A 15,903-nucleotide genomic window follows, 5' to 3' on the forward strand; every position below is an offset into this window, starting at 1 on the left:
GGAAGCAGATTTTCATTCACAGATGCCTCTTGCTCCTCCAGTCAAATGTGCTGCCAGGACTGGTAGACAGGAGCTGTCTTAACAGCTTTAATGCACTTGGATTTGTCCCTATAGCTGCTGCTAATGCCTTGATTGGTTCTATTGAAATCTCTTCTTAAACATATGGTAATACATTCCTCACTGATGTCCCTGTCTTTCAAAACTCAGACCTGGAGTCATCATTGTCTGTAGTAAGTTCATTCTGTCCCTTCTGCTTTACTGCCAGCCCAGCCTAGCTTTGAGGAAGGAATTAATGTAACTCACAAACTCCAGGGCAAATTTTGATTAGTTTTTGAATTAAAAAATGTATTTTCTATTGGGAAGCCCTGCAAACTCAGCTTGACTCTGATATTCAAATGACCTCCGCTATTCTGGATGCATCACCAGTAATGATGACTCTGGATGTCAGGGCCAGGAGTCCACTAATAGGCCTTAATTGCCCTGATGAGCCTTAGCTGGGGCCCCCATCCACCCTCTCTGCCAGGAGCTCCATTGAACCTCCAACCCTGGTGGTCTTCAGTTCCTGCCCGGGGCATGTTGTCGGTGAGCCTGCCTGGTGTCTGGCTTTCCTTGGTTGACCTTAGAGCTGGTGTGTTGATAGGACCCATTGCCACTACCACCCTGCTCTACCTCCCATGGTGTGGGACTGTGCCTGGTCGGTGGGGTTATCATGATGGGCAGACAGACCAAGTGCATGAGGAACATTTTCCTTTGTGCCCCGAGGTGACAGCATCCTTGCTGGGGAGACCAAGTCGCTGTCAGAAAACGTGCTCCATCTCATCCCATCCCAGCTTTTGTTGCACTGAATAAACTAGGATATGCTGTGTTTCTTTCCCCAAAGTGGGAATGGGTGATACTGTGATGTCTATGCCACTTTGGAGCGAGTGGTGTTCAGCATCTGTAGAGAGCTGGTACTTCTGAGCCAGTAATTCTCCATAAGGCTTGCCAGAAGAGAAATACAAGAAGCTAGCCTTGGGGAAGGACCTAAAATTCACATAGCACCCCAAGTTCCCACCACCGCCTATCCAATGGTGTGCTGCAGAACTGCTTTAAATGCTGAGCCAGAAAAGGCAGCAGCCTTCTAATTTAATTTAGCCCTCCAATTGATCACAAAGGAAAACATCTTGGTTTATATGCTTTCTGCTTGGGAGCTTGTATACTTCTGAACAGTGGCTTTTGGGTTTTCGGGGTTTTGGTTTTTTGGGTTTTTTTTTTTTTTTTAGTGCCTGAAGAGAGGTACCTGGGGAAAGAAGAGTCTTGCTGGTGGGTGATGATGACAATGACCTTTTGGATGGGGATGGAGGAAAGGGGAGAAAGTTTAATGCATGGAATTAAATGCTCTCGCGGCCTGGTTGAAAACAGCCTTCTCTGGGGAGACAGCGGGCCTTCTGATATGGGTAATGGCTGAAACATCCCTTCAGAAGCGGGAGGGATGGGTCTGCCCTGTTGCTGCTGGCCTGCAGGCTCTGTGAGTGTCTGAGGACCCCCATACCCCATGTCCACCTCAGGGGAGCGGCTGCCCCCCGAGATGGCTGGTTGTGGGGCTGCGGAGCCGGGCTGCACCAGTGTCGTTTACCCCCACCCCTTTTGGCAGAAACCTCCTGAAAGTCTCAAGATGATTCTGGGGGACCCACGGGGCCGGGGCCGGGGCCGGGGCCGGGGCCGCGAGAGGAGCCGCCGAGGCCCGCCCCCCCGCCCGTGGCCGCCCCGCGATCCCCTCAGGAAGATGGCCGCGGGGCCGAGGACCCCCGGCCGCTGCCCGTCCCTCCGCTGCGGGCGGCGATTGGCGGCGGCGCTGCCGGGCGTGGGGCGGGGCGGCGGGGCGGGGCGGCGCCCAGAGCGCCGGGCGGGCGGCAGCAGGTGGCTCCGCTCCGCTCCGCACCCGCCGCGCCGCTCCGCGCTCCCGCTCGCCTCGGCCCGCCGCCTCACCGCGGCCCTACCGCAGCCAAGACGCCCCGGGCCGTGCTCCGAGTGAAGAATGGGGCAGCGAAGCTGGCCAAGCCGCCGGCGGCTGCGGGCGAGGCCCCCGGCGGCGCCCCCGGACCCGGGCTCTTCATGGAGCGGTCGCAGAGCCGCCTCAGCCTCTCCGCCTCCTTCGAGGCCCTGGCCATCTACTTCCCCTGCATGAACAGCTTCGACGAGGAGGACGCGGGTACGGGGGGGCGGGGGCTGCAGCCAGGCCGGCGGGTCTCGGTCGCGGGTGGGGCTGGAGGCGCGTGGCGGTAGGTGTGTAAAGGGGGGCAGGGGTGTGCGTGGGGTGGGAGGGCGCCCCAAAGCAGGGGGGAGACCCGGGGGTGTCGGTGGGGCCGGTTTCCAGCGTGTGTGCGTGTCCGTGTCCACCCACGGGTGCCGTGGGAGTGAGGGAGGGGTGGCGCAGGCTTGGGCGGTGTGGCAGCTTTGGGCAGGAGAGGGTGGGTTTGCGGTGTGTCGGCGCTAGCCCTGGCCCTGCCGCGGCTTTGGGGTGTAAGGGGTCCCCCTCCGCTGCCCAGTGGGTTTTCAGCAGGGGGTTTGTGTGCCGGCAGCAGGGTGCCCGGGGCTGGGGTGCTGGAGGGTTTGTGCCGGGAAGCGTGTGCCTGCAGAGATTAAAAGGGGGAATTTTTTTCATCATGATGAAATGCACTCCCTCTCCTGATGGACAGCAAAACGGGTATTTGCAAATGGGGCGGCTTACGTGCCAGTCCTCCTCTTGTGCCGAGCTGTCTAAAGTGGTGAAGGGCAACACTTTGGGGAGAAGGCATCCATTCTGCTGGACGTTGTGTCCAGTCTGCTGCTGATTTATACATGATGAACTCTCAGGCTAATTATTCTGAGGGGTCATTAGCACAATACATCACACCGCTTTCGGAGAAGGGAATAAAAGGGATTCTGTTTAAGCGAGGGCAAAGTAGGTCACAAAACACGTACAAAAGCCTTTCAGAATGGACGCAGTGATTTTTGCCTGCTTCTTGAAGACCTTTCTGGCCTCAAAGAATTGGCAGTGGTCATAAAATAAGACCAAGCTTCAAAAAGAGGGCCATTGATAAGGAAAAGTAGGAAAGAAATTGGGTTGAATGGGAAAAGAAGGACGCTGGATGCTGGAGAAGGTGCTGGGTGTAGAGCAGCACAACAGCTGCGTGGGTAGGGAGGACATATGAGGGAGTTGATGGAGAGCAGTGTATAAGCACTTTGTCCGTTTCTGGCAGCTCACTTATAAATGAAGGATATTTTTCACAGTACACACTACACCAGAGACCAAACCTTTAAGTGAATCTTCTGAGCAGCAAATAACGAAAGTTGGTAATTAAGGCGTATTTTAACACTGGCTGTCATGGTTGCATCCCTCAAAATGCCGGCATGCTCCTTTGTCTAGCGGCTCATCCCAAGATGTGCAGATGCCAGCAGGAATACATGGGCAAATCAGCCCGCTAGCTGCTACAGCTGTAACGTCGTTGTTTTTAAAGGAATTGATGTAAGAATAAATTCATCATCTGTGTGATTAATCTAGGATTGTCATCAGCGTCGTGCAGGTGTGTCAGGCAGAAGATTGTATCCTCTGACAGATGTATTTCTTTAGATTTTGTTCTCAAAATTATGCTGATGATTTATTTGCACTTCCTATTTGGTTTGAATGCTGGGGAGCATACAAGACAATAACGGGAGCTTTGGGAAGTCTCAGCACTGTTGCTTCAGAAATGATTGATAGTGAGACATGCTTGAGTACGAGAACCCAACGCAATGCCTTGAACAGTGTTTCATTCCCTGGTGTCCGGCCCCTCTTGCTCTGAGCGGGGTGACAGTTACGGGAGTGCTTCCTCTTCCAGCACTTAGAAAAATGGTTTTGCGCTGAATTCTATTTATTCACGCTTACTGAATGCTCATGCATGAATGTTAATAGGCTGCTCTTAATACAACACAAGTACTTGTCTCTGAATTAAATAAATCTACAATTAAGACCTCATTCTCCAGCAGCTTATTAGTGGATCTCACCTGCCTGAGTCTCATTAGTAAAGCTGCTTGGGGTAACATTCGGTACAGTGGGGACATTGCAGTATTGCTCCTGGATTTTGTGCCTATGAATGTGTATTCAGACATGTATGAGCAAACAGCAAGAAAGAATGTGTGCCACTTTGTCTTTTTTTGCGTTAAAATTACATGCGTATAATTTTCTCAAGAAAATAAATGTCATGAAACAGAAATGATAAAAGAAATGCTGAAATTGTGCCACGCAAGATTCTGTATTATTCATACCCATGCATGCTTCTGAAATTGAGAGAGATTCTGACCAGTTTGGGTTGCAGTGTGATTTCTGTCAGAAAAATAGATCTTGATGGCTCATTCAGGGAGGTGAATACTGCACTTGGCAAGATGTTCTCCATAGGAGATGGCAGGAAAAAAAAAAAAAATTGATCCCATGAGCATTGACAAAGTAAACAATCCTATTTCAAACAGACACATCATCCATTTTGTCTGAAGCTGAGAACCACGTCTTTAAGAGAATAGTCATCCTACGGAAAAAGAAGAGGAGCTGATAAATGGCCAAGCTTAAAGGAAACTTGACGTTTTCCTCCGAAAAGGGAAAACGGCCTAGTGAGAACTCAAGTCTACAAAGAAGAAAAATTCTTGAGGTGTGTCATTTAAGTGACTATGGGTGGGTCAGATTAAAGGAGCCTAAAAGGAAATTGCAGGAGTGCCTATGCTGAGAGCTCTGGTGATGTGGAAACATCTGGCCAGTGCTAACGATACCTCTGGGCTCCAGTATTTCCCACTTGAAAAATGGCTCTGCTTTTGAAAAATGCTTTTACTTATAGAGTATTTCCTTTTCTGCCATGGCCCTCTTGTTCTTCTTTGCTGTCCACCTTCTGGACATTAGGTGAGAAGACTCTTCTCATCTTCTGTAACTCTTCTGCCTGCCACACCACCAGTGTGTCTGGACTGAGTTCTCAGCAATGAAGCAGATGCAGATGATACCTGCTTATACCTCAGTGCACAGAAGCAGGCAGCCAGCGTAGGCAGGATAGCAATAGGACTTGGAGCAAGAAACTGGGTCACTTTTGAATGCTTCCAGAGCATGAGGGTGATAGAGTTTTAGATGTGTTCTGTGGCAAATAAGGCTGTGTGCCTGTCTCTCCAAAGGGGTGGATGTGGACTCGCACTCCTATGTTGTAATACCCTTTTTGTTCCTCAGCTGCTTATACAAAGAGGATACTATAAGCAAACACTGAGCTCTGTTCACCAGTGAGCTGCAGTGGGGCTTAGAAATAACAGAAATTACTCAATAGTGTAAGGACACCTTATCACTCTCTACAACTACCTGAAAGGAGGTTGTAGTGAGGTGGGTGCTGGTCTCTTTTCCTAAGTAGTTAGCGATAGGATGAGAGGAAATGGCCTCAAGCTGCATCAGGGGAGGTTTAGATTGGATATTAGGAAAAATTTCTTCATGGAAAGGGTAGTCAAGCATTGGAACAGGCTGCGCAGAGAGGTGGTGGAGTTGCCATCCCTGGAGGTGTTCAAAAAATGGGTAGATGTGGCACTTTGGGACATGGTTTAGTGGGCATGGTGGTGTTGGGTTGATGATTGGAATGATGATCTTAGAGGTTCTTTCCAACCTTAATGATTCTTAGTTTTTACGTTCATTATAAATAACGCAGGGAAACATGAAATTGCCACTCTACCCTTAATTGGTTTAGTGATGGGCTTGGTAATGTTAGGTTAATGGTTGGGCTGCATGATCTTAAAGGTCTTTTCCAACCTGAATGATTCTATGATTCTATGACTCTAGGTTAATAACTCTTCTGATCTTGGCATGGTAATGTTGCTGTCCTTCCTGCTGGCTGAGTGCCGCTATCTTTGCTCCACTGAGGTCCCCAGCAATGTCAGCGAAGTTAAGGATTTTGAAACTGCACTTGTTATCATAATTGTTTGTTTAACTTATGCAAATGTCTATCCTGAGCTCTGATAATTTTTCAGTTACAGAGTAGTAGACTAAAAAGAGGTAAAACACCATGCTCTCTTTGTGTGCGCACTTCTAGAAATGTGAGCCTTAAATCAGTGCCTATTTCTAATAGTGTGAACACAAGTCTTAGCTGTCTTAAGGATCTGCCATATGCTTGGTCTTGGTCTTGGCTGGAATCAGACGTTCAGTATGCTGGTATTTGTGGGGCAACATGTCGGAAGGGACTGAGCTGCCAAGTGCATGGGGGTTAAAAATAGGGTGTTGAGGATTCATGATGACTGTGGGGACCTGCCTTGTAGGCAGCTTGTGAGTCCTGGGTGTAGTTCACAGTTAAAATTGTGGGGCCATGGAAAGGGGGTGTATGAAATCCACCTTTGACAGCAGCCTTAGCACAGCCCTGCCCAGGCCAGGATGAAGGATGTGCTTAAGGTTAATGGGCATGTGTTTGCTGGCATGGAGGAGAAGCATGTGTGGAGCATGGGGTTTAGAAAATTTGCTAAAGCAGATCAGAATGTGAGGTTTTGGTAAAGAGCAATGGCAACTGACTTGGAGCTGCATGTGTAAAACCCAGTTGACCAGGAGAGGGGAGGTGGTTTTAGTGGCAGGGACAGTCAGTGTAATGGTGGACTTGCTGGGAGTTGGGAAGCCAGAAGCAGTCCTCAGTTCTGAAGAGGTGAGAGCTTCCAGACGAGGACCCTCTGTACTGCAGAACACAAGGACTACACCTAAAGAAATGCGGGTAGGGAAATGCCAAAAACTGCTGAAGGGGATGGGGTTTCCTTAAGGCACTGTGCCTGAACTGCAGGATCCAGGAGCACTTCTGAGGCCTGTGTCCTCCAGTTGTGCTGTGGCTTAAGTGGGTGAGATGCAGGCATGGTCCAGCTCCTTACTGTTTCATCGCATGTCCTGGTTTCCTCCGGAAGGATGCCCACTTGCGCTGGCAGAAGGCATCTGAGGTGTGCCCTGACAGGGACACAGATCTGGATGTTTGGGAGACTGTAGCCATGGGTCATATTCCAAATGCAGCTGCCCTGAAGTCCAGATACAACTTTAGCGTCTGCACAAGGGGAAACACGTGGTCCTTACAGGGATCTTATACCCGTGAAAGTGTGGAGAGCAGAGAGGCTTTGATCAGGAAGCAGGGCTAGGTACAGAATAGCTGCAAGGGATGTGTAAGGGTCCCACAGGTCAGGACCCCAGCACAGGGACTGTCCAACTTGGCAGACCTCTGCCCTGGCTACTAGATGGCAGAATCAAATCGTGTCTCAGCCATCTGGAACCAAGTGTATGTCAGAGAGAAAATGGTTTCCAAAGTCAAAATGTCTTCTAGATACTGACGGTAAGCCTTCCTTGTGTCAGCTGCTTGTTCAGAAAAGAGTTGAGTTAGAGATAAAATTCAGCCTAGGTTGCTGCTTTCCGACACTATCAAGCACTGGCAGATGCACTGTGTGTGATCAATTGCTTTGAAGAGAAGTGATGTGAAATATTAATTTAATGGATTGATAAAAACATTTAAAATGTTGGGGTGAATGAATGTGCTATGGACGTGTAATTTAGTTCAGAATACACTTTTATCTGGGTTTTATCTACTGAACTTCTCTATAATTTTAAATGTTGAACTTCTCTATAATTTTAAACATTAAAGAGTCACAAAATTATTAAATAGAGCCCCTATGTGTGTTTTCAAGTTGTCATGGATATTTCTGAATTGCAGCACTGTATCAGATTGGGGTGCATATGATTTTTAAAGAAAATGATGATTCAAGTCTTTTAACCAGTGCATTTGTATATTTTTAAATGCATATTATCGAGCATGTTAAGTCCTTTTGGTGTTTAGTCTGTTTTTGCTTCATCCAAAGTTACCTTTGAAGTTTTGTAAGCCTCTAACTAGTTTTGTTAGTTGTTTGTTAGGTAGGTAACCATGTTCACATGGCAAATGTACAGGGCACAAGGGAAATTATTTGCACAGCTGAAATGTTAACTATTTTTTTATTAAACTTTTACAAATGAAAGGATAGTTCATCTCTGTAATCCTGCAAAGACACAAGCTCTAGGGTCATCTCGCAATGCATTACCCCGGGGATGCTGCAGGACAAATCTGAATCAGTCTTGGAATATGCAAGTACGTAGAGTTTGCCCGTGGCCTAATCCCTGCTGCGAACCTAGCCAGTTCTCTTGGCTGGTGCAGGAGGCAGCAAAAGCCATGTCTTTTCCCTCCTCTTGCACAGTAAAGGATGTATCCTTGGCCATGGGTTATCCTAATGATTGTAAGAAATGCCACTCTCCCTGCCGGGCACATTCGAGCTCTAAGCAAGCAGATACGTGTTTTATAAATGGATTAAAATTTAGGACAATTTTAGAAGGGCTGCTGTCAAATCCGTCTTTCATCAGAGAAAAGTGTGTAAAACGAACAAATAGTTTAGAAGAAGATGCCGTGGATAATACCTGCAGAGGTTGGTGATCTCACACCCGGTCATGAGTTAATCCAGATCATAAATGCAACAACTGACTCTTACACAGCAGATATGCCTAGTTGGTGCAGAGCTGAACAAGCTGTGCTGTTCCTTACATCTCCTGTGCACTAAAGGCAGCTTTCTGCTCTCTGGATCTGTTGCGTGCATATGTGATCAGTAGACTGCAATTACAGAGGGTGGGTTTTGTCTTCTCCTGTGGCCACGTGAGACCAGAGGAGAGCAGGAGCCTAGTGAATGAGTCAGCACTAGGAACAAGAGATTTGAAACCTTGTCCTCATTTGTGTTGCGGCTGCATGTGAGAGCTATAGTCCTCAGCCACGTTCATGCTGTGCCTGTAGAAATGCAAAGCAAAATGGCAGTCTCTGTCCCAAAGAGCTTACAGTCTGTGGCAAAATCCAACAGATGGGTATGGTTAGACAGATGGGAGAGTGCAGGGGAAGGGTGACATGGTATCGGTCAGCACTCAGCATGGCGGACAGCCTTCCTGGGGCACCAGCTGCCGCATGCTCCCATCTCCCACTGGGCAGCCACCCTGGCAGAGCCATCCAGCACGCCCCAACCTGGATCATCCACCTGTGCCTCATGCTGTTGCTGGATGTAGGCTGAGGAATTGTTTTAAATGATGTAGGATGGGGGAGAAGAGAGGTAGCTGCTAGCCCTGGGATCTCAAGCACTGTGCCATGATGTGCTGCGTAGACATTTCCTTGGTGGTCATCCCGGTGTGGATTTACACGGGAGAGGGTACATGGATGAGGTCATGAGCCTCCTGACAGTGGCACTGTGCTGTCCCCTTAGCACTGCTTATTGCATCACACACTTGATGTCATGGGAAAGCACAATACTATTTCCTTCCCATGAAGGTGACTGCATCTGGCCTGACATGTTATAGGTGTTTGGAGGATGTTATGTTCCAGCCATGTGTGTAGGAGTTGTAGAGGGCTGGTTATATGTGACTCCTGCCAGCCACAGGGGAAGGATATCTCTTGCTCTCATTTTGCTGTCAATTTACTTCCAAATAGAAGAGTCTGTCCCTGGAAAGCTTTCTATCTAGGAGAGACTGTTTCCTTACTGCTTCTATTTCATGTAAAGTTAATTTTAATGCAACATTTATTAATTCAAAAGCACTCTGTTCTCCAGGCTAAAAAAAATTATCTTTACTCTGTCAGATTCCTACATCAGGACAAATTGTGAAATGCTGTAACTACTTTGCTTCAACATTTCTGTTTGGCAGTATCTGCTTTGTGTAGGGAAGAATTAAGTTTGATTGGAGTAGTTGTTTTGAGGAACAATTTAGCTGTGCAATTATTTTCTGAAGCGCTATCTCCTTATATTTGGGTGTCTTCAGTTAGACTAGAAATGTGAACATTTTAATTTAGGAAATGGTCTGCAAGTTGCTAATGTGTTTTTGTGGGGCAGTGAGACCTGGCTCACAGGCTTCTCAGCCCCACCATCTTCTCTCTTCCCCACAGACATCTGTCATGAAGCACCGTTAGCATATTTGAATAAGGATTTCTGGTCTTCTGCAGAACTGTTCAACACAATTTGAATATCCATCTATCCAAATGATGTTCCTTTGAGGTTTAGTTTTATTTTCTGGGAGAGGGTGTGAAAACCATGCTATACTGTATGGGAAAGTGTCATGATAGGGATCCTGCAACACAACTGATGCCTCAGTAGGTGCTATTGCTTAAATAATCTGCTGATGACACGCACAAACTAGGCGCACACTGTTTTTGCTGTCAAACTATGCTTGCCTTGGGATCTGCATTTAAGTCATATATTTGGCTTTGCTTTTGCAAAACAGCATGCATGCAAAGGCTGGGAAGCCCTGGTACAGCCTAACTTCATGTGGGAATAAAGCTCAGCAGCCCTATCTTTTAACCAAATCCAGCCACAGTTAAATCATTGTGGCAGATAACGTTTCAGCTTCATGCCATTAGAGTGTTATATCACCTTTGTCCAATACACAAAGAACTCATACAGCCTTGCAGAAGCCAGTGTAAAACATTTTGAGTGCTCAACAATTTGGAGAGTACAACATGTACAGAGGTAAATGTCACATTTTTCTCAAAACTGTTTTATGCCTAAGGGGAACTCATGCTAATGTCTTTATTCTTAGAAATGCAGAGGTAGAAGGGGTCCTGAGGAGTCACTTGTGTCCACTCCCCAACTAGCTAACCTCTTCCTGTTGAGGTCTACCCTAAAATTTAGCTTAAATTAAGCAAATTACTCTTATCTTGCTCCCAGCAACATGGGAAACAATTGATCGCTGCTGTTTTTAAGCAACTCTTCACAATGCAGAACTGTTCTTCCCAGTGCCGACAGTCCCAAGCCAGGAAATGACCGTAATCGTGACCATCGCTGCCTGGCATCCCTCCCCCTCCTTTTGCAGCCTTTTGATTTTTGGACCATAGAAGCCTGATTGAATTTTTTTGCATAGAGCAGTTTTCCAAGCATCATGTTGGCCTTGTTGCTGGATTCAGGGTCTTGGAGGAGGAGCAGTGTGGACAGTGCTCTGGCTGGCTGTCTCCTAGCAGGGAGGAATAACTGTCTCCCACGCTTCATGTGCAATATTCCTGTAAATACACACAGTGCTTTCAAGAGTGTCCCCACTCCTGACTCACATTTGGGGTATGATCTGTGCCACTTTCCAGATGATTCTCTGCAGGACTGCTGCCTGGTTACTCATTCCCTTTCTGGCATTTGTGCATTTAATTTTTTCAGTGTTCTGAAGTTACTGCTTTTTGCATGTGCCTTTATTCAATTTCCTTGTATTGATTTGGAGGGGTGAACTATTTTATCCTATCGGTATCGGTCTGAATTCTGTACCTGTTGTTTAGCAAGACTCATGCTGCTGGGGTGTTTGTGGGATTGGGAGGTGGGGTATATGGCTGTGATAAGGTGCTTTGCCCTCCAGGCATACTGCACCATGCTGTGGATGGTTTTGGCAGCTGGAGGAGAGCTCTGTAACTGAGGATCCACAGGTGAAGTGCAGCATCCTTGAACACCTTTGCTTTCAGTGCATCTGGAGTGGCCTGTTTTTTCAGGCATGTTCTTATCACCTCATTTTGCACTGCTCACTTCAAGGGAGTGTTGAGGTGTCATTCACATTAGTAGCTAGACTAAAGATTATTGTGGTTAATGGTACTTCACATTAGTGACAGATCTGATTTAAGAGGTTATAGTCTCCTTCCCCATGGCACGCATGATTGTGTCTCTCTCTGGAGGCGACCGTCCTCTTGGGTGCAAGAGCTCAGCGATTGGTGGGGTCAGACGTGCAGAATGACCCGCCTTGGCAGGGAAATGGCGACATCACCAATAGACAGGAGCGTGTGGGCACAGCCTGCCCCTCGCTCGGCTCCATGGGCAGTATGGATGAGGCTGACATTTCCCAGTGGTGACAGTTTCCCAGTGGTGTGGGACTTTTGCCAGCTGCCCACCAGCAGTATGCGTATTTACAGTTAGCAGGGAATGTATCCTGCCACGTGGATGGAAAACATGTTAATTGTGTTGCCGCCAAGATGTCTAAGAAGATTAAGATATTTTTTTGTTGGAAATCCAGCTCCCTGTTTAGCACTTCTCAGCATCCTGGAAGGATTGTGTGGGTGGGTGTTTTTTTCTTTTATTTTTACTATTTACCTTTCCTTTCTTTTATTTGATGCATGACATCGCAGCACTAGTGAAAAGTTAGGAAAATTTGATTCAAGATTTTAAGGTTGCTGCTTTATATCCGTATTTGGGTTTTAATCAGATTGTCAGGAAAGTAAATGAGAAGGCTTTTCCTTTTTCTAATGCCTATTAGACTTCCAGCTGTTGTAGCCGGTTCATATCTGGATGGTGGTATCATGACAAATCAGACCCGGTAGCTTGCTTTGTCTCTTACATTCGGTTCATGCTGCCATCCCTCTGGCTGAAGCCCTGTTAGCTGCCATGAAATCTCACTGGTGGCCCGTGGGATTAGAGCAATTGCTCTGCAGCAGTTCTGCAGAGCCCTTTCACCTTTATAGTAGTTTTCATTAAACTTGTGATAAAGGTGGATAGTAGTCCAGACTAACTTTTGAGGCTTGACAGCATTCTGCTTCCTCCCAGTTCCCCCAAAACCACAAGGAATGGCAGGAGTTGCTGTCACAACCCAGGGTTATATTTCAATGGTAATTTTGGTACGTTTGTCCAAAACCCACACATTTTTGTGTGGATTGATCCTCGTACATCTGCCTTTGTGAATCACATAGTCCAGAGTTGCATCTCCTCCAGATCTGGGATTTTTGTTTCAATGTAAGAAGACAAGAGAAGGTTAGGTAGTATTGCCTGATGTGCCTTGAGACAAAAACAATCTTTCTGCAATGAACGTTGTTTTGACAACAAGAGTCTGTGCTTGTTTTAAATATGAAATATGCAAAGTTGGCCATTTTAAAAAAATGCCTGGGAGTTTTGGTCTCTAGTATTTGTTGAAAGTGAATAGGATTTGGAGCTGTACCTGCTTTCAGCAGTTCAGAAAATCATCCCGCAGCCCTGCAAGCATGGGGCTGAGACTCTGCCGATCTGTTTATACAAAGCCAACTCAAGCAGAGGAGCAGGCTCTCCCTTGCATTCTGCAATTCAAAAAGTTGATGAAGGAACATTGAAAACGCTGGTCTGGAAAGCAGGGCAAGCAATGCCAAAAGTAGGCATGCAGGCCAGTGCTCAGCCTGGCAGACAGTGCATATTAAATCAGGGTGATTTATGGAACTGTTTCTGTTAAAAGCTTCCTCATGCACTTTAGAAAGCAGAGCTGCCAGATTGGTCAAAATCCAATACCCAGACAGTTTGAATTGGCTGCCGGCTACAGTAATAACCGTGGTGAAACTTGTAACAGCCGCTTCATGCAGGCTTTGCCGGCTGCCACATAGTTGCTGCTTCGCAGAAAACAGGCAGTGTCAAAATGTTACACGGTGTGAGGACATTTCCATGGTAACATTAGCATCCCATGACACCCGTTCTTGTATTGCGGTGTCAGTGCATGCTGTCATCATTGTACTTTCTTTGTCCATCTGGGGCCATCCATCCTGATCACATGGATTTCTTCAGTGACTGCTAGTAGTTGTGGGGCTGATGGTGGAAGAGATGCTCTCTCTGGTCTTTCGGGTGTCTTAAGGCAAGTATTCCTTCTTTTAGCATAGCAACCCTCACATAATTCATCTTAAAAGCATTTGGTTTTGCTTTCTGATGCACTAAAAAAGCAGCTTTCCCTCTGCGATCAAGACAGCTCACTGCAATAGCTGTTTCATATCTGGCATCAGAGGCACCCATACTCCTATCTCGCAGCTCTTTGTCAGGTGACTCCGAGATTACTCAATTTGTGAAGACACTCCTTTGCAGGAGCCCTCAGCTGCCCTGGACACTGCTGACCGCAGGGCTGATGCTGGACAGCAGCCTGAGGTCTTTGGGTAGAGTATCATCTGTGGCTATTGCCTGGTTTCATTTGTGTCTTGATCAATGGTTTTGGCCTGCCTATAAATATCTCAATATTTTATACTGCAGTAACAATGTTCCACTAGGATTCTCAGTATTCCCCCTGTGTTTTTTCCCCTTTTCTTTCTGTGTTTCTGTATTTCCACCAGGTGATGTTTTCCAAAATTAGCATCATGTTTTTGTTTTTTTTTCCACTGTGCAGGCAACACATGTTTCTTGGCTCCTTTTCCTTGACATAGAGAAAACTGTTCTCAATATTTTATTGATAGGCTAGTGCTTTGGCAAGAAATAATAAAGGTAAAGATGTTTTCTGGATGACAGCCCATGGACCTTCCACCAGCACACATTTTTCACTTCTGCTTGGTACTTTGTAAGAGCAGTGGAGAGATCTTGGTTTAGTTATAGTGCATGCATAGGTTCTGAAAATTGCATGGGTAAAGAGACAATCATTTAACTAACGATTTTCCTACCCAATATGCATAAGCTATGGATGTGCAATTTCTCGCACAACAGTGCTGTAGCATAAAGGGATCGTGTATGATAAAACCCAGCACTTGTGATTTTAACATCTGGTCTAAAGTATTTCACTTGAAGGGACTGAGAAGATAAATGTGAGACCTGAGAAAGTACAGGTTGAGACTAGGGGAAGGAGCAGGACTTGATTTTCGATCATATCTGTTCCTCAGGACCCACTTCTGGACTCTTTCACAACAATAATTCTCAGCTCTCCCGTTTTGCCTGGGGTTCTGCTTTGAGCCATGCCAGAGTCCCAATTTAGCTTTCTATAAACTTGTCTTTCATCTGTTTCTACTGAATTCCTAGCTTCTGCCTAGTAACAGGAGTAGGTCTGTTCCTGTGACTTGTCTGCTCTGTCTCTCTCTCTCTTACTGCTCCTGGACAGGAGGTGGCTACTACATCCTAAACTCAATTTTTCCCAAGACCCAACCCAAGCCAAGTGCCTCTAAACCTGGCATTGTGTCGGCCCTATTTCAATATTTTTCTATTTCTGTCTCAGTACTGCCTGGCTTACCTACTCGAGAGCTCTGTGAAATATTGCATGGTCGGTTGAGGCAAAATTTGGCTTGCTGCTCTAGGAATAACACCAGGCAAATTATCCACAGTGCATTTTAGTTGGTGAATTTGACTCTCTGTTTTCACAGTCTGTTCACTGCATCCATCTGCTGCAGAGAGACAGCAAGCTTGTAGGACAGATTGACTGTGAAAATTAGGAAGTCTTATTTCAGGCCATAATTTTCTTTAATTTCCTGAAATCTACAAAACTGTTTATTTCCTAAGCCACTTTTCCCCTAGAGCCCTAAGACTGGGTTTCCAAAGATCACCTGTACAGGGTACTAGCTGCATGAAAAATATTGGCTGTGGGTGGGGAGTGAATCCTGAAGCGGTGACAACATGATGACCTGAAAATGTTTCACTGATCAAAATATTAATTAGTAATTTCCCAGGCTTCGTCAGTTTTGTTAAGAATGTACTTTTATGTACAAGCTGACCAATACAAAAGTGTTTTGCAAGTGTCAGTAATGGAGATTAAAGCAGCATTTGGTCCCTGATATTCAGTAGATGGTTTGGAAACTGGACTTTGCTTGCTCTAATGCTAAACTACTATGTCAGGAAAGATTCTCAGCCTTTTATTTCAGTTTGTAAGGGGGGGGAAAAGCTTAATAGCTTGATATGAGTACATCTTACAAGGTTTAGACATTGTAAAAGACTCAGTGACCTGCTCTCTTAAGCTCTTACAGTCATCAGATTTCAGAGGAAATTGCAGACAAAAGTGAACATTTTAAAACTTGCTGATCTAAGTGGCGTAATAGTTGACCTGGTTTTCCCCTTGATATTCCTGTGCTTATGTCTTCAGACCTGCAGGTGTTCAGTCCACTAAGGCTGTAGTGCAGAAAAGGGAAAAGAGCTGCAAAACTAGGACAGACTTGGATTATATTTAACAATGTTCTATTTCGACTTGACAACCAGCTATTGAACACCTACAAGTTT

The 15,903-nt window shown here is 46.3% G+C and overlaps 1 protein-coding gene across 1 annotated transcript in view; it reads left to right on the forward strand.

The window, feature by feature from the left end:
• Nucleotides 1-2,094: 2,094 nt before the first annotated feature.
• The window catches only part of RIMS4 (regulating synaptic membrane exocytosis 4), a 52,698-nt gene continuing 38,889 nt past the window's right edge, over nucleotides 2,095-15,903 (forward strand). The window contains exon 1 of the mRNA XM_075721263.1: nucleotides 2,095-2,191. Coding sequence (XP_075577378.1) covers nucleotides 2,095-2,191 — 97 coding nt within the window. The remainder of the gene's footprint in view (nucleotides 2,192-15,903) is intronic.

The sequence above is a fragment of the Pelecanus crispus genome, chromosome 14, assembly GCF_030463565.1.
Source record: "Pelecanus crispus isolate bPelCri1 chromosome 14, bPelCri1.pri, whole genome shotgun sequence".
Taxonomy (NCBI): domain Eukaryota; kingdom Metazoa; phylum Chordata; class Aves; order Pelecaniformes; family Pelecanidae; genus Pelecanus; species Pelecanus crispus.